The following is a 17,619-nucleotide window of genomic DNA, read 5'->3' as shown; positions in this document are numbered from 1 at the left end:
GAAAGGCAGCTCATTCCTAGTCCATACATTCGTTCAAGAAATAGTCATGCAGTGTTCACTGTATGCCAAGCCAAACGTGACCCTGCCCTCTTGTATTTTGGGGGAAACAGGGCGGCAGGAAACACGCAACAAATAAATAACGAAGATCGTTTCAGCCCTAGCCAAGGGCTCCGAGGAGCTGCGACGGGGACAGGGCGCCCGAGGCGGGGACGCGTCCTGCATTTGCTGCCACCCCTCGACTTTGCAAAGAGGTCACCACGCCACAGGCGCACCCTCCGTCGGGTCCGCAGCCCCCACGCCCCAGCGAAAGAGACGCACCCCCGCCCCCGTCTGCTCGCTGACGCCCCCTGGCGGGAGCCCTCCACCGCACCGGCATCGCCAGCCGGGGCGGGGGCGCCGCGCACGCGCAAGGGCCGGCGGCGCGCGCCGAGCGGGGGGCACCGTGCGGGTGCAGCCACGATGGAAGGGGGTGCGTACGGAGCGGGCAAAGCTGGGGGCGCTTTCGACCCCTACACCCTGGTCCGGCAGCCGCACACCATCCTACGCGTCGTGTCTTGGGTAAGGACGGCGGGTGGCCGGACCAGGGCTGGGGGCGCGGGCAAGGGCAAGGGCGGCGTGCCCGGACCGACTCAGACCCCACCGGACCCCCGGCAGGCTGGCAGTCGCGGGCGGAGCGCGGTCCTGCCTTGGTGCCGGCCTCCACCCCTCTTTCTCCCGAGTCCCGGGCGGGGGTCTCGGAGCACGCGGGGTGCGTCCGCTTCGGCTTTGGGAGCCGGTGCTTCCTGACGCCCCCTCCCAGCGCCCCCTCCCAGCGCCGTGACCTCCAGGCCGCGGCTCTGCGGTTCGCGTTGCGCGCGGCCGCCTGAGCGGACCGGCGACCGTGGGGACAGAGCCTAGGTTTCAGGTGGCCTTTTTTGGAGGTGGATCAGGGGCGTGGATCACCTTGTCGGGGGCGGGGGGGGAGAGGGGCACGGCGCGTGTGCCCTGAGCGTTCGGGGAGGAGAGGCCGAGAACAGGGGTTCTGTTGCTCAGCCGGGACGCTGTGGGGCTACGCTTTGGAAGCCGAATACCTGGCTTCCTCCCTCCCCCCCCACCCGGGAACTGCCTCTCCTTCGCGGCGTGACCTTGGGCTGGGAACCACCCGAGAAAGGTCCACGGGAAACGAGTTCATTTCCGAGGTGGAGAGCCTTACCTCCCCTCTCGTGCCTCAGTTTTCTGATTTATAGCGAGGGTGGGAGGAGCCTGTTTGAGGCCCCCTCGGCGTCTGACATTTCGTGAATTCATGATCCCTTCCCCTCCTAACATACACCTGGATGGGGGGTGATGTCTAGACGAAAGGTCCCCTTCCCACAGCCAGGAGCAGAGAGGCCCTTCTAGACCTACCCCAGCCTTGTGGGAGGCAGGCCTCCTTCCAGCCCTGAGGGTGGAGTAGAGTCCCTGTTGAGACCTGGGGGTGAGGGAGATGGGACAGAGATAGTGGGCACAGACTAGAGGGGTTCAGATGGCCTGGGAAGCACCCCAGGGAAAGGATTCCAGCTGGGGAGGAGTGCCTGGGGCTCCCTGGGATTTGCTGGCCATTACACCCCAACATCCTCACCAGAGGGGCCGCCTTTACAGGCCTGGGCCCTTTTCCTGGTGGGCCCAGACCAGAGGAGCCTGGATCCAGGACTGCTGGGTGGCAGCACTGTTAACAGACCCAGGGACCTAAGGCTAAGTCCAGGTGCGACCTCGGAGTGCTCAAGCGCCCCTCCTTTCCCCGGTTGTCAAGACCATTAGGGTCTGGGTGAGTGGGACAACTTGGGTGTTTATTTTTGGCCTCCCGGAGAGGGAAGGAGCTACTTTCCTTTGTCTAAAAAACATTCCAACCTCCTCCTCGTGCCCCAGGCAGGGCAACCACGTGTAAACCCTTCCTTGTCAGATGCCCCAGATGGAAAGCCCTTTGAGGGCAGGGAATGACTGGCACCCCTGGCACGTCCATGAGAGTTCGTGGCACTGAATTCATCATCTGTGCCAGTCTCTGGCTCCCCAGAGACCCCAACAAGCCCGTGGCAAAGGTGGGAGCCTGGGGGCACCTGCCCTATCACGTAGGTTGTTGCTGTGCACAGCTCCCTTCAGACAGCCCTAGGACACTGGTGGCGGGGGGGGGGGGGGGGAGCGGGGAACGCTGGCTCTGTCGGGGGTCGTAGGCGGGTGTCTGCCCTCAGCCTGTGGTGGCATCATTTAGCAAAGCTTGATATTGAGTCTGCTGCTTCAGGGGAAGGCTGCCCTGAGGGAAGGCAGGGAAAGTGGCATGACTCAGACACAGCCATGTGGCGGGCAGCTCGGGACAGAGGTGAGCCGGGCAGGCAGAGGCCAGGAGAGTGTGGAGAGGGGTCTCCCACTGTGCGAACCAGCGAAGCTTGGATGTCAGACTGCACCTTTGAAGGTACAGAGAGTTTATGAGTGTGGATGTCTGAGCCAGAGAGGCTTCCAGGCAGGAGGGGGGGAAGGTAAGTGACGGAGCAGCCACCGGTGCCAGCTAGTTCTCCCAATAGCCTGATTTACACTGGAGGAAACTGAGGCTCAGAGAGGCAAATGGACTTGCCTGAGATCACTGAGTATGTGAGTGGCTGAGGGTTCAAACCCAAGTCTTCGGCGGTTGAAGCTTAGTGCTTCTCCTAGAGGAGGGGAGTGCGGAATCCTGGGATTTCAAGGTTGGAAAGGACAGAGGGATCATTCGGGCCCACCCCCATCCAGTGCCTAAAGCCCCTCCCCAACTTATGAGCCCACTCACACACAGGAGACAGAGCACTCAGTGCCTTTGTGTGAGTGGAGGCACCTGGCACCAGCTGATTGATTTCCTGTGCAAATATAGTTTTCTGATCTTAGAAGTAATACCTGCCAATTACTGGAAATATAGAAGTCACCTGTGATCCCACCACTGGGAGAGGGCCGCATCTCCTTCCAGTCTCTGTCTTATGTGGCACGCACGCCCAGACGTTTAACACAGTGGGAGGCCTGCTCTTTGCCCTTAGGCTCCCTGCAGCAAGCCTTGCGGCAAGGTTATCCGGGAGTTAACAAAGCCTCAGCTCCTCCTGGGGGCTTCCTCAGTCTGAACAAATTGGGCAGCTGGTCACTTTCTCCAGGGTCGCTCCTGCGCCCAGGCCCCTTACAAAGCCCTGGAGGGCCCAATAGTGTGTGCCCACGGGCTCCTGATTTTGTTATTTTTCCTGAAGAGGGCCCCAAATGGTAAACACCTCAGGGCCTCCCCAACCTGGCTACCCTCTGAACTCTGAGCCCCTGAGCTGGGCTGAGGGTCCAAGGTGGTTCTCAGCACTGCTGCTGGTTACCCCTAGGCCCAGCTGGGGCACTTGCGTCCTCCCAGGGGCCTTTTCAGCTCCTCTCCGCCTCTGTCAGGCTGAGCTGGGCCTGGCCAGACCTGGCAGGGTGATTATTGGTAAAGGTGGGAAGGGAGCTGGTGAGCCCTCTGGCGGTTCCAACTTGAGCGCTTCCTCCCCTGGCAGGGAGGGGCGTGGGAGGGGCAAGCTCAGGGCTGCTGCCTCCTGACCCAGGTTGGAGGGAGATGGGACTTTGCAGGCTGGGTATGATACAGGAGATCAACTGCCACTCCTGGCACCTCCAGGTACCAGCCGTGACCTTCGGCAGGTGTCTCCCAACCCACCCCGTGCCTTGGTCTCCCCATCTGAATGAGGAAATTGGGCCAGGTCAGTGACTGCAGCCTGTTGGTGACTCATGGCTTTGTTCTGAAGCCAGATGGAAAGATGGAGTTCCAGCATGAGACACGTTGATTTGATAGAAAGGGCCACCTTTTACTTGGCGTTTCCATTCTTACCTTCTAGGGGCTGAAATAACCTAAGGGAAAGATCTTGGTGCAGGTAGGTGAGAGGTTCTGTTTAAAGCTCTGTCTTGGCAAAATAAAACGTTTGAAGTCTTGCCATTTTCGGAGTTGATCTCCCAGGGTCCTCAGCTGTAATATCCCAATTCTGTAAATAGGGCAGATATCACTGCCCCCATTTTAAAGATGGCAAAAGTAAGGCTTAGCCTGAAGAAGTGACTTGTCTGCTGACACAAGGCTCAGGACTGTCAGAGCCGCAGGTTGAACCCTGTTTTGGGGCACCACCTTTAGTGTACTCCCTATGGCTTCTTTGGCTGGGCTGTGGTGGTACAAGGGTGTCTTGGAGGGGTGGCTTTGTACCCCATCTTCATCAGCCTCCACCCCTGTCACCCCAAGTGCACACTGAATAAGAGCTGAGCTTGCCTTGCAAACACAGCAGGTTCAAAACAAGACCCCTTGTGCCCCCTTCCCATGCAGATTGCCACACCCCGAGCCATCCCTGTATAGAAGTTCTGGAGCCCACCGCAGCAGGTGAGGGGACCCCAGGAGGAGACAGAGGGTCTGTGATGTTTGCTCATTTATTCCCCAATTACCAAGTCCCTGCTCAGTGCCAGGCTCGGTGTCCCACCTGAAGAGGCATAGTCCAATGAGGAGAACAATTGAGTTAGCAGCCGGAGTTCAGGAGGCTCTGCCAGGAGGGCTGTGGAGGGCTTCCTGCGGGGTTGGGGAGGGGGGACTCCTGAGCTGGTTCTGATCAAGAATTGGGTGGTACATTCTGGGTAGAGGGAACAGCATCTGCAAATACATGGAGGCATGGGGCTAGAGTGAGCCATTGGAGACCAGGGTGTATGGGTGAGGTGACAGGTTGAGAGGGTGGAGAGACAGGTAGGGTTTGGCCCAGGATGACAGACTCATAAGCTGAACTTTACCTGAGGGCAGTGGGGAGCCACAGTGGAGAGCTACAGGGAGGAATTTTGTACAGGGAAAAGTTGTGTTGGCTTGGAGGTATGTGTCCTTGCAGGAGATGTGTGGCCACATCCAGCCTGTCCTCTCTCAGCACCTGGTATGGCCCGTCACTTACATGGAGGTGGGCCCATGGTCCTCCTCCCTGGCACATCACTGGGAATTTCTTGCTGACACCCCTGCAATCTTCCTCGCCTCTTGCCTGCCTGTGGCGGACTTCTCCAGTGGTCCGTCTCTCTGGGGTCCAGGGTGGGGTCGGCTGCACAGGAGACCTTCAGGGGTTGTTGGCTAATAGATTTCTGCTATGGGTCTTGGGCATTTCTGTATGTACAGGGGCATTGCGGGGCTTGGTAAGCCTGAGAGAACCTGGGGTTTGACATCAAAAGCAGAACCACCAGAGCGGGATCTTGGAAAATCTAAGCCTCTGTTTCCTCATCTGTAAAATGGGATTGAAGTGTCAGGGTTTTGGGGGAGGATTCAAAGATTTCTGAAATGTATGCTGTGGAAAGAAAGCCTGCCATATGTCTGCTGTGGTGGCGGCGAGTCCCCCCTGGACACTCATGAAGTGGATTTTGTTACCCCCACTTAGATGAGAAGCCAAGGGTCAGAGGTCGCTGGAGTTGCTGGGATCAGAGCCAGCGGCTGATTGCAAGGACATGGTGGTCCTGCTTCGGGGAGTCCCCAGCCACATGGAGGAGTCCTACACGACCTGCTGGCTCCTGCAAAGCTGTTAGGCAGGCCTGAGCCTGGGGGAGAAAGAACAAAGGCTGGGGAGGAGAGGGGAGACAAAGCCATGAGGAGGGAGGGGGAGGAGGCAGGAGGAAAGGGAGAGAGGGCAGATGGCTGGGCAGCCAGAAGGAGAGTGCTTGGCACCCAGACCTGAAGAACTAGCTGGCAGGGCGGGAGGAGAGGCAGAGTGAGTGTAGGGCTGGGAAGGCCTGAGGCCAAGTTCTGCACCCCCTCTGGCCCTGACTGGCCATGTGACTTGATCACAATGCCAGTGCTTTCTGGGCCTCAGTTTCCCCATCTGCTAAATGGACAAGGAAGGGACAGTCAGATTGGGCTGGTGGTTCCCAACCTTTCCACCCTCGACGAACCCAATTCTTGCCCCCAGTAGATTCCAGACTGGACATGTTTAGACTAGTTGATCTTTAAGGAAGGTAATGCCAAGAACTACCCCTTCCCCCCTTGCTTTGTGAAGAGTCTGGACCAGACGGTGCCTGGGCCCTGGGCCCCAGTCTGTGAGCAGAGCAGAGTGTCAGTAGAGCCTGACAGGGCAGCCATGCTGTGTTTTGGGGAGCCTCCTTCCAGAGATGGAATTTTGCTCCACTCCCCTCACCTCTGCTGAGGAGGAAGGCCGGGGTGATGGGCTGTGCATCTTTGGGGTTGTGAGGGAAGGGGTGACTGTTTGTCTGAAACAGCCCTCGGGTTCAGACCCAGGCTGTTTAGACCATGTTCACCCCAACAAGCCAGGGCTCCTCAGAGAACTCGGGGTCCAGGGCCATGAGGACCTGGCCTGTGTCCCAATCTTTAGTCCCTTCTCTGACTGTCCCTGTCACCTTTTTGTAAAACCCACAGAAAATTGGCCTCCACCCGAGGATGCTGCTTCCCTGCAGCCTTCTCAGTGGGGCTGGTTTTCCCTCAGACTCTTACTTCTGCCAGGCCTGGAGGTGAGATAGGGGCCTCCTGGCTCCTTTTAGAACATTCCTCCCCATCGTTGAACCTCATGCCAGCCCTGTGCCAGCCACTTCCTTTCATCATAGGCCAGCCTGGATCATATCCCCCGCTCCTTGAAGATGCCATCCCCTGGCCCAGCATCTGCTCCCTGCAGCACCACGCCTGCCAGGATTCCTGGTCATTTCAGTGCCCACTTGGATGATCCTTCTCTCCCCCAACCTCTCGGCTCCTTGACCTCCCCTTCCCAACTCATAGAAACCCCATGCACAATGGCATAGAATGGTGCCTAGTCCTGTGTCATCCCCATGATCAGTTGCGGATTGGACTGTTATGATCCACAGGGTTTTCACTGCCTGATTTTTAAAAGAAGATCACCAAACCTTACTTCTTAGTTCATCTTAGTCTGGAAACTCTGCTGAAATCTGTTCAGCATCATAGCAAAGTGTGGCACGCAAGCCACCGCTGATGGGTGGATGCTGCGTATAAGGTACATTGGCCTGGAATTGAATGTGGGTCTCCCACGTGGAAGGCAAGTAGCTGTGTGTTGTTGTTAGGTGCCATCGAGTTGGTTCTGACTCATAGCAACCCTTTGTACCATAGAACAAAACACTGCACCATGCTCACAATCGTTGTGCTTAAGCCCATTGTGCAGCCACGGTGTCATTCCATTTTGTTGAGGGCCTTCCTCTCTTTCACTGACCCTCTGCTTTGCCAAGCATGATGTCCTTTTCCAGGGACTGATCCCTCCTGACAACATGTCCAAAGTATGTGAGACGTAGTCTCGCCATCCTTGCTTCTAAGGAGCATTCTGCTTGTACTTCTTCCAAGACAGATTTGTTTGTTCTTTTCGCACTCTATGATAAATTCATATTTTTCACCAAAGGCATCAGTTTTTGCTCTGTCTTCCTTACTCATCATCCAGCTTTCACGTGCGTATGAGACAATTGAAAACACCCTGGCTTGGATCAGGTGCACCTTAGTCTTCAAGGTGACATCTTTGCTGTTCAACACTTTGAAGAGGTCCTTTGCAACAGATTTGCCCAGTGCAATGTGTCTTTTGATTTCTTGACTGCTGCTTCCATGGCTGTTGATTGTGGATCCAAGTAAAATGAAATCCTTGGGAACTTCAGTCTTTTCTCCGTTTATCATGGCGTTGCCCATTGGTCCAGTTGTGAGGATTTTTGTTTTCTTTATGTTGAGGTGCAATCCATCCTGAAGGCTGTGGTCTTTGATCTTCATTAGCAAGTGCTTCAAGTCCTCTTCACTTTCAGCAAGCAAGGTTGTGTTATCTGCATAACACAGGTTGTTAATGAGTCTTCCTCCAATCCTGATGCCCCGTTCTTCTTCATATAGTCCAGCTTCTCAGATTATTTGCTCAGCATACAGATTGAATAGGTATGGTGAAAGGATACAACCCTGATGCACACCTTTCCTGACTTTAAACTACCCAGTATCCACTTGTTCTGTTCGAACAACTTCCTTTTGGTCTAGTAGCACAATTAAGTGTTCTGGAATTCCCATTCTTCCCAATGGTATCTGTGATTTGTTATGATCCACATATTTGAATGTCTTAGCATAGTCAGTAAAACACATGTAAACATCCTTCTGGTATTCTCTGCTTTCAGTCAGGATCCATCTGACATCAGCAATGATATCCCTGATTCCATGTCCTCTTCTGAATCCGGCTTGAGTTTCTGGCAGTTCCCTGTCGATATACTGCCGTAGCCGCTTTTGAATGATCGTCAGCAAAATTTTGCTTGTGTGTGATATTAATGGTGTTATTCGATAATTTCTGCATTTGGTGGGATCACCTTTCTTGGCAATAGACGTAAATATGGTCTCTTCTATTCGGTTGGCCAGGTAGCTATCGTCCATATTTCTTGACATAGACAAGTGAGTACATCCAGCGCTTCATCTGTTTGTTGAAATATCTCAATTGGTATTCCGTCAATTCCTGGAGCCTTGTTTTTCGCCAGTGCCTTCAGTGCAGCTTGGACTTCTTCCTTCAGTACCATCTGTTCCTGATCATATGCTACCTCCTGAAATGGTTGAATGTCGACCAATTCTTTTTGGTATAATGACTCTGTATATTCCTTCCTTCTTCTTTTGATGCTTCCTGCATCATTTAATATTTTCCCCGTAGAAAATTGTACCTCAAGGCTTGAATTTTTTCTTCAGTTCTTTCAGTTTGAGAAATGCCAAGCATGTTCTTCCATTTTGGTTTTCCATCTCCAGCTCTTTGCATGTGTCATTATAATACTTTTTTTTGTCTTCTCAAGCCACCCTTTGAAATCTTCTGTTCAGCTCTTTTATTTCATCATTTCTTCCTTTTGCTTTAGCTATGCGCATTCCCGTAATTGTCATTTTAAGTATCATTTGCCCTACCTTTCCTGTCCTTCCAGCTCTCTCCCTTTCCCACCTGGCTTCCAGCGGTCAAGCCGTTGACCCTCCCACCGTGTATTGGCCCTCAGAGTCCCACCTTCTCCAGCTTGGATTTTCTGTCTGTCATCCCAGTTATCTCAGCTCCCAGCCCTTCTCTGGGTTGTCACGCTCAACCTGGCAAAACCCCAGCTCTCATGCCTGCTCCCGCCTCCTGGGCCCTCCCTCCTATCTGGTGGCCAGGCCAGCCTCTCGCCCACCCAAGGACACAGACCCAGCGGTTCTCTCTTCCCCACCCTTAGTTTTGCCCTTTCTGCTGGCTCTTCCCCTTTAGTGTACAAATGTGTGTTATTCTCCATCTTAGAAAAACCCTCCCTTGGCCCGTCTCTCTGCTTATTCAGAAGAGTTACCTGTGTTCACTGTCTCCAGTTTTCTCCTCCGTTTTCTCACGTTTCCCCACCTCTAACCCTACTGCTCCCCAACTTCGCCACCTCGTCAGGATCATCTGTGACCTTCATGTTGGCAAATCCCAGGCCTATTCTTAGGAATTCTCCGCAGCATTTTGCAGGAAGTGAGGGTTTACGTGTCTTCTCACTGAGCTGGACAGCCCCCTTGTCCCCTGCCTGCTGCACCCAGTGAGCCATGCTGGGCGCCTGGCCCCTGAGGGCACACAGCCTAGTGGAGAAACAGTTATGGAGGTGAGCAAATGCCTGCAGGGCAGGGAACTCCAGTATAGGCTCAGGGATGAGGGAAGACACTGAATTGAGATGAGAGGGTGGGTGGAGCCAGCCAGGTGGAGAAGGGGAGGGAATTCCAGGCAGAAGGAAGGGCCTATGAGAGCAGTGACTGTGGCTGTCGCCCTCCTGGAATGAGAGCAGTGACTGTGGCTGTCGCCCTCCTGGACCGTGAGCTCTGGAGGGCAGGGCTCCGTCTGTTGCATCACTCCATATCCCCAGTGCTGGAGCGGTTCCTGGGATCTCGTAAGGGCTCCACATGTGGGTGGAATAGATGGTGAACTGCACAACTCTGCCCTCCTTCACCCACCATCCCCATTCAGGTCTCCTATGGAGCCTGAGCCCTGGTGGTGCAGTGGTTAAGAGCTCAGCTGCTAACTAAAAGGTCAGCAGTTCGAATCCACCAGCTACTTCTTATAAACCCTATGAGGCAGTTCTACTCTGTCCTCTGGTCCGGTAACAGCCTTCAAGGCCAATGCAAATATTACCTCCTCTGTGAAGCCTTCTTGGATCCCCCCGCCCAGGTTGCTCTCCTCCCTTGGGCTTGATGTGAATGGGTCTAAGAACCATCAGAACTAGGGGGCTTTTCCCTCTTCGTATCTTTCTTCTAGAAGGTGAGGGAGGGCCTGGGACTGGCTTATCTCTGAAAAACTGGAATTTCTAGAAGGAGATAGTGAACAGTGTCAGGCAGGTAGGTAGTGGCAGGGCAGAAGAAGGCCTCGAAGGAGGAAGCACAGACAGAACTGGATAGTTAACCCTGCCCTTCTTACCAGCTGAGGGACCTCATGGAGCCTTGGTTTCCCCACCTGTAAAATGGGCATAGCAGTACATACCTATGTGGCTCTTGGGAGAGTAGATGAGGCCCTGCCTGTGAAGGGCTCAGGCCATGCTTGCCTTGCTGTCCCCGCCCCTGCCACACACACCCTCTCCTCAGGAAGGGTGAGGTGACAGGACCTGGGGTGAAGAAAGACGTGTGGTGTGGAAGGCTGCATGGGGTGGGAGTCCAGATACCTCTGCCACTGACCATGTGACCCAGGGTCAGTCAGGTCGCCCTCCCTGGGTCTCAGTTTCCCCATTTCTTTGAGGCTCCAGGGCCCCTTTATGATTGTGCAGCCATGTATGGTGACAATGCAGACGATCTGTGGAGAGAAACAGGCACCTACCAGTCACCCAGGCAGAGTCTCTGTACCTCAGAGGCAGGGGTCTGCTCACCCAGGCCCCTGCCCAGCCACGCCCCCTCCCCGCCCCCACTGCTGAGAAGATGTGGGGACAGCTTGCAGGAAGATTACAGTCTAATCCCCAGCAGGTCACTTCCAAGGCCACTGAGCGGGGCCACTGGGAAGGGAGGAAAGAAGGGGCCCTGGGAGCCCCACTCGCCCTGCACTCTGAGGGAGGCTCTTCCGGAAGCCGAGCCACTGCCCTAGCACCATCACGCGCCCGTGTGTTGACTTTGGCCGTTTTCCTCACATGACTCTTGCGGGGGGTGGGGGCGGGGAGGTGGTAGAGGCAGGTCCCTGGTTCCTGTGAAGGAGGGGCCCCTTGGCAGCCTGACTCATCCCTCAAAAGCACAGCCACTCCTTTCTTCACTCAGCTTTCTCCAGGGCCCAGGAAGCAGGAATAGGGACTGTGGTGGGGACGCTGGCAGGAAGGCAGCTTTAGGTGGTGGTAAGGGAGAGGACTCGGCAGCCCCTCCTTAGGGAGTGAGCTCTCTGTGGCCCAGGGTGTGCAAGCAGAGGTGCCAACCAGGGATGCTGAGGAGGGAATGCTCCTTTCTACTGGCTCATGCTGCCTGTCCCTCTGCCCATCCTATCAAGTTTGCTGTCTCCCTCCCTCAAAGCCTTCTCTGACCCTCCCCCTGGGTCTGGGAGGAGGACAGATATCCAACAACTGAAACAATAAATAGAAGTTTTCCATAATAATAATGTTATAATTAAAATGCAGTGGGGCTTGGGGCTACCAAGTGAGTGGGGGAAGAAAAATACTTTAGGCCTGGAAATCTGTCTGGAGGGCTTCTCAGAGGAGGTGTCATTTACATGGAGCCTTGCATGCAAATGGAGCCAGCTTGGAGAAGTGGTGTTCCCAGGAGGAATGGACTAGTGCAAAGGCCTTGCAGCAGGAATGAGAGGAGTGGTGGAAGGAGCGCTGAGTCTGAGAGGAAGCGAAGGACATGGGGTTGCAGTGGGGAGGGGGCTTCCCTGCGTTTAGGAGCCCGGGAGGAGCAATTGGAGGGTTTGGAGCAGGCGGGTTATGTAGCCTGGCTTAGGTTTAAAGGGATCATTCAGGCTGCAGTGAAGGGGACAGTGCAGGGGACAGAGCGGCCACACAGACTGTTTAGGAGGCCACCACTGCCCAGGCCAGAGGTAACAGTGGCCTGGACTGGGGAGAAGGATGTGGACAGGCTGAAGAGTTATTTGAGAGAGGTTGAAACAACACTCCCAACTGTGAAATTGGATGAGGAAGCAGTAAGCAGGAGAGGAGTCAGGGACAAGTTCAGGTTTGGGGGCCTGAACAGCTGAGTGGGAGCCGGTGAGCGGGCAAATGAGCGGCCACAATCTGAGGTCGCTGAGGAGGCCAGGAGAGGCTGGAGGCTCAAACAGCAGGACCTCTGAGCCATCCTGGGAGGAAGAATGTCCTCAGCCAGGGGACAGACTGGGTGATTTGGGGCTCCCCCTAGCTGCTGCCTAGAGATGGCTTGGCAGTCAGGAGGTCTGGGAGGAGGCCGGAGAGGAGGTTATGGCCCCCTGGACATAGACAGTTGCCAAACCAAGGAGTGGAGCCGTTGAACAGGCAGACGTGGGGAGAGACCTGGGACTCCTCCCATCCACCCGGTTTAGGAACAGATGCCCCTGTACAGGGGAGATAAAGGGTGCAGTTTGGAGCTGGGAGGACAGGAGGGCCAAGGGCTCCAGATGTCATCTCCCTACAAGCTTATCTAGGGAAAAGTTAATGTTTGCCTAAAGACATTTAAAGTCAGCCATCTAGGAAGGTCCAGGGGAACGACAGTGCCCTCTGCCCCATACCGCTACCACAGCTGAAGATGGGGGCCCTGGTCTCAGGCCGCCTCATTAACCAATGCCCAGCAGTGAGCCCCTGGCATGCCTAAGTCAGCAACACCCGTGAATTTGGAGACCCTCTGCAATTCCTCAAGTAAAGCGGCCCGGCCCCTTTGTGCACTGCGGGTGATAACCCAGGCTCTGGACCTCTGGTCTGAGGTGCCATAGGGAGTAAGCAGGCATCGTTCTTTGGTCTCATGCTGATCCTAGCATTCAGAATTCTGCAGTTTTCTTAAGGCACATGGTCTGGAATGGGGCTGGAGCAGGGCAGGCCTGGGCAGGAGGCCCGGGGTCTCTGCTTACCTGTGGAGGGAGGCCTGGCCAGAGAGGACTGATCTCAGCCTCAGAGTCCTTCTGTAAAATGTTTTGTGAGTTTTTTTTTTTTCTATTTTAATTTCTTAGACTTTAATAGACTTTTGTTTTAGTTTTATTTTTAAAAATTGTACGAAAAGTACAGAGCCCTTTTTTTAGATTTATTTTCTCTTAAGAGGTTTGGTGAGGCAATAGATGGTGTGTGTAGGACACGTTGACCAGGGCTACTGTTCCTGTCAGGCCCTGAGGATGCTGCAGAAGCTTCCCACCCAGAGTTCCTGGTCTCGTGGGGAGACAGACGCATAAATAAATCCCAGTGAGGTGTGTGAACAAAGTTCGGAGTGGGAGAGAGTGACTGGGGAGGAGGGTGTCCCCACCGCATCTGAGCAGGGTTTCGAAGGGTGAAGAGTTTGTTCCAATTTGAAGGATGAAGAAGGTGGGGAAGGGCATTCTGGGAGATGGAATCAGCAGGTGCAAAATTATGGGACATCAAGCAGCCTGTGGATGTGTAACCCCAGGCCCTTCAGGGCGATCGAGTAGGGTAGGGTGGGGTAGGGTGGGGGGTGGTGAGGCGGAGTGGGATCACAAAGGTCTCTGTTTCTGTGTCTCTGAATCCAGTAACCCAAGATACCACAACTCCGAGGTCCTGAGATTCCTTCCCAAATGTTTTTCTGAGTTTGGTGTGGATCTGCACCGAGTGCCATCTGGAATCAGTTTTCACAAAGACCAGGATTGGATTCTGGAGAGGGCAAGGAAAACAAAGAGGCTTGGCCTGTTTCCCTTGGCACTTTTTTAGCGTGAGGGAAAGAGGGTTTTGTTCCTGGGCCTGCTGGTGGTCAGTGGCCTCCACATGTCCTCCTTAGGTGGCCTCCCTCCATTCTCGCCTGTCTCACAGTCTCCCTTCCCACAGCAGACTGACCCGCTTGTTGGCCAAGTTGTCTCAGTCTCGGTGACCAGTCTAGAATTTCATTCTCATTTAATTTCCGGCTCTTGGGTGGCTCCTCACGGCTGCTGTGCATGTCCCTTGCTATCCCTGCAGATCTAGCCTTATCAGATCACCCAGGGAGGTCGCCTGGGGCGGCATACTGGCTTTGGAGCCAAAGAGATGCAGGCTTGAGTCCAGACTTCATCCCTCACCAGCTGCGTGACCGGGGCAGGTTCCTGGAACTCTCGGTGCCTTGGTTTCTCGACTGTAAAATGGGAATAAGAATACCAACCTCATGAGATTTAGAGCATATACAGTAAAACCTGTGAAAGCCAGAATCTGTAAGGCAGAAACCTGTCAGAGAAGGAAAACTCAAATATTTTCCACAACAAAGAGAGCGATACCCCATCAAGGGCAGAAAACATGTGAGACCCGGAAAACAAAGCAGTCCCATCGGTTCTGGTTGACATAGATTTTACTGCGTTTTAGTGCATGTAGTAGGTCCTGACTGGGCCCCCTTCCACCCACCACTTGCTGTGAATAGATGAGGTGCAGGAGCCTGAGGTCTGTCCCCTGCTTTTGGAGGGGCTCCTGCTTGGCCTGGGAAGACAGGGGCTAAATGTATCCTGGAGGGGGTTTGGGGGTCACCAGGAGGTGGCTTTGTGACCTTGGCATCGCTCCTTCCTTTCTTTGAGCCTCGTTTTCTCCATCTGTAAAGTATCAGACCTGGTCCAGGTGAGGCTCTCCTGCTGGCCCAGCCCCTCGGCCTGCTGTGGATATGGCAGCTTCAGGCAAACGCCTCTCTTCCCTTTACCATCAGCCTATTGAGCATCACCTGCACTGGGGACCTAACCTGTCCACACCCAGGTCTTAGGAAGCCCCATCCCTCCAGGGGCTCCCTGACTCCCCATTTTGGATCTGACAGATGCAGCATGGCACCACAGGCCCCGGCCCCCCACGCCCTCACCTGGGTGCTGCGGTCGCTGCTGGCTGGTCTCCCTGCTTCCCCCTTTGTCCCTACAGTCTTTTCTCTCCACACAGCCACTATGGTCCTTTCCAAACCTAAGTCGGATCAAGTCACTCACTGCTGTGAAGCCTTCAGTGGCTCTCAAACTCACTCAGTGAAATTCCGGTCCTCGCCCTGACTGTCCAGTGCCTCAGGACCAGCCACATTGGCCTCCGTGATGCTCTCAATCATACCGAGCTTATTCACACCCCAGGGCCTCTGCACTAGTGGCTTCTCCTCCCTGGAACATTGTCTCTCAGATGTCCTCATGGCTCCGGTCCCTCACTTCAGTCAGGTTTCTGCTCAAAGGTCACTTCATCACGGGATGTCCCCAGCCACCTGGCCCCTCTCCTTGCAACACCGTATCATTTGTGACACTTGTAACGACATATGTACATATTTGTCTCCGTCTGTGAGAACAGAGGCCTTCCTCTCTGTTCTCAGCCTCAGCACGGACCTGACCTATACTAGGTGCTCAGTAAACATGGTTAAATGAGTCAGTAACTGCATGTCACTCCCCAATTCTTTGGCCCTGAGATGAGGCCTCCCTAGAAGCTTGGGCTGTGTCTGAAGGTGGTGGAGAGCCACTGAAGTGACCGTTGTGCTATAGGGTGGGGGCGGATGGGAGGGGATGGGACTGGGAGAAGAGGGCCATGGTCCATGGAGTCAGATCTGGTCACACCTCTGCCCACCGCCCTCCCCCCCACCCCCACCACAGCTTCGCACTGCGCTTAAATCCAAGGTCCTCACCACAGCCAACCAGGCCCTACATGGTCCTGTCTCCCATCCCACTTCTTTCCCCTCCCCTATGCCTCTCCAGCCCCAGTTCCCTTGGTCACTGCTCCTGCCATGCGAAACCTATTCCCACCTCAGTCTTCGCACTTTCTGTTCCTCTGCCTGGAACTCGGTTCCCTCCGATTTTTGCGTGGGTGGCTCCTCCCTGTGTCAATTCAGAGGGCACCTTCCCTGACCACCATGGCTTCCCTCACAGTGTTTCACAGTGTCTGTCATCGCTGTAATTGTCTGCTTTGCTGTAATGTCAGCCTAGCATCTTTGGGTGCTTACTATGTGCTGTGTGCTGTTCACAGTTCAGGTGTCTTGTTACCTGCACTTTACAGATGAGGAAATTGAGGTTCAGAAAGATCAAGTCACTTGCCCAAGGTCACCCAGCTGGTCAAGCAGCCAAGCAGGGATTCAGCCAGCTCAGGTGGTCTGACCCCAAGCCCAGGCTCCTGCCCACCTAACTGCTCCCCCCGAGATGGCCAGCTCCCCCACAGCAGGGTCTTCACAGTTGGAGTCACCTCCCAGCCCAGTGCCAGGCGCTGAGAAGACTGACCTGTGATGAATCCTGCCCAAGGCCCCCATCCACTGGAGCCTGGGATGGAGGGGACGGCGTAGGGGCAAGAGGGGCAGGCAGCAGCAGCAGGAGCTGGAGTGAAGCTGCCTCCTTCCTTGTACAGCCCCTGGGGCCCCGCTGCCTGGTCCCTCCGAGGATGTTTTGATCTTGTTCTGTTTCTAGCACTTTCCTCCCAGCCTCTCTGAGGACTCCCTGCTTCTGTCCCTCAAGAGGGCCCAGGTATTAATGGTTCCTCCTCTGCTGTCCCAGAGGCCGGGACTTCCGCCTGCTGTCTCCCTCCTGTGCTGGCCTCCTGGCCTTTTCTGTTTTGGAAGAGGGGTACATCTTACTCCCACCTTGATGGCAGCGGCGTCTCTGCTGCTCCCGGGGAATGTGTGTCTGTTCAGGAAGCGTTGCTCACAGGGGCCTTCCTGGTAGTGTTCTCACTTTCCTAGGGCTGTCAGGAGATGGAAATTAACCCTTACTAATTTTTTTTTTTTTTTAATATCCTATTGGAGCCCTGGTGGCGCAGTGGTTAAGAGCTCAGCTAACCAAAAGGCCTGCTGTTCAAACCCACCTCAGGAGAAAGATGTGGCAGTCTGCTTCTGTAAAGATTTACAGCCTTGGAAACCCTGTGGGGCAGCTCTACTCTGTCTTGTAGGGTTGCTATGAATGGAATCAACTTGATGGCAGTGGTTTGGTTTGGTTAAGCTCCTCCTGGGGCCACTGGTGGTTCAGTGGCAGAATTCTTGTCTTCCATGCGGGAGACCTGGGTTGGACTACCAGTCAGTGCCCCTCATGTGCGGCCACCCCCCATCTGTCAGTGGAGGTTTGCACATTGCTTTGATGCCAAACAGGTATCAGTGGATCTTCCAGACTATGACAGACTAGGAAGAAAGGCCTGGCGATCTACTTCCAAAAATCAGCCAGTGAAAACCCTATGGATCACGGTGGTCTGATTCGTAACCAGTCATGGGGATGGCGCCACGAGTCAGGGGCTGACTTGATGGCAGCTAACAGCAACAAACTCCTACTGTGCACTGCTCCGCTCTGGGGTTTTTTTTCTGTTTGCCATCAAGTCGATTCTGATTCATGGTGACCTCATGAGTGTCAGAGTAGTTCTTTCGGGAACAAATTTTGAGCCAACTCCCATTACATGTAGATCTACTGATTTTATATGTATTACTACTGCAGTAACGTATCCTATACACTAGAAGACCTATATAAAGTATAGGCATTTTAAAAAGGTATGATAAAAATAACGCAGTAAAACCTGCAAAAGCCAGAACTGTGTAAGGCAGGAACCTGTCAAAGAAACAAAACTCAAATATTTTTCACTGAAACGAGCAGTAGAAAGGTGGTAAGACTGCACCCTGTCAAAGGCAGAAAACTTGTGAGA

The 17,619-nt window shown here is 54.5% G+C and overlaps 1 protein-coding gene across 2 annotated transcripts in view; it reads left to right on the top strand.

Annotated features, from left to right (window-relative positions):
• The first annotated feature begins 432 nt into the window (after positions 1-432).
• Positions 433-17,619, top strand: part of SYNGR1 (synaptogyrin 1) — a 31,459-nt gene continuing 14,272 nt past the window's right edge. For both annotated transcript variants that reach the window (XM_003419754.4, XM_003419755.4), the window contains exon 1: positions 433-558. In XM_003419754.4, the coding sequence (XP_003419802.1) occupies positions 460-558 (99 nt within the window). In that variant the 5' untranslated portion in view covers positions 433-459. The remainder of the gene's footprint in view (positions 559-17,619) is intronic.

The sequence above is a fragment of the Loxodonta africana genome, chromosome 4, assembly GCF_030014295.1.
Source record: "Loxodonta africana isolate mLoxAfr1 chromosome 4, mLoxAfr1.hap2, whole genome shotgun sequence".
Lineage (NCBI taxonomy): Eukaryota > Metazoa > Chordata > Mammalia > Proboscidea > Elephantidae > Loxodonta > Loxodonta africana.
This window is presented reverse-complemented; position numbering and strand designations above follow the sequence as displayed.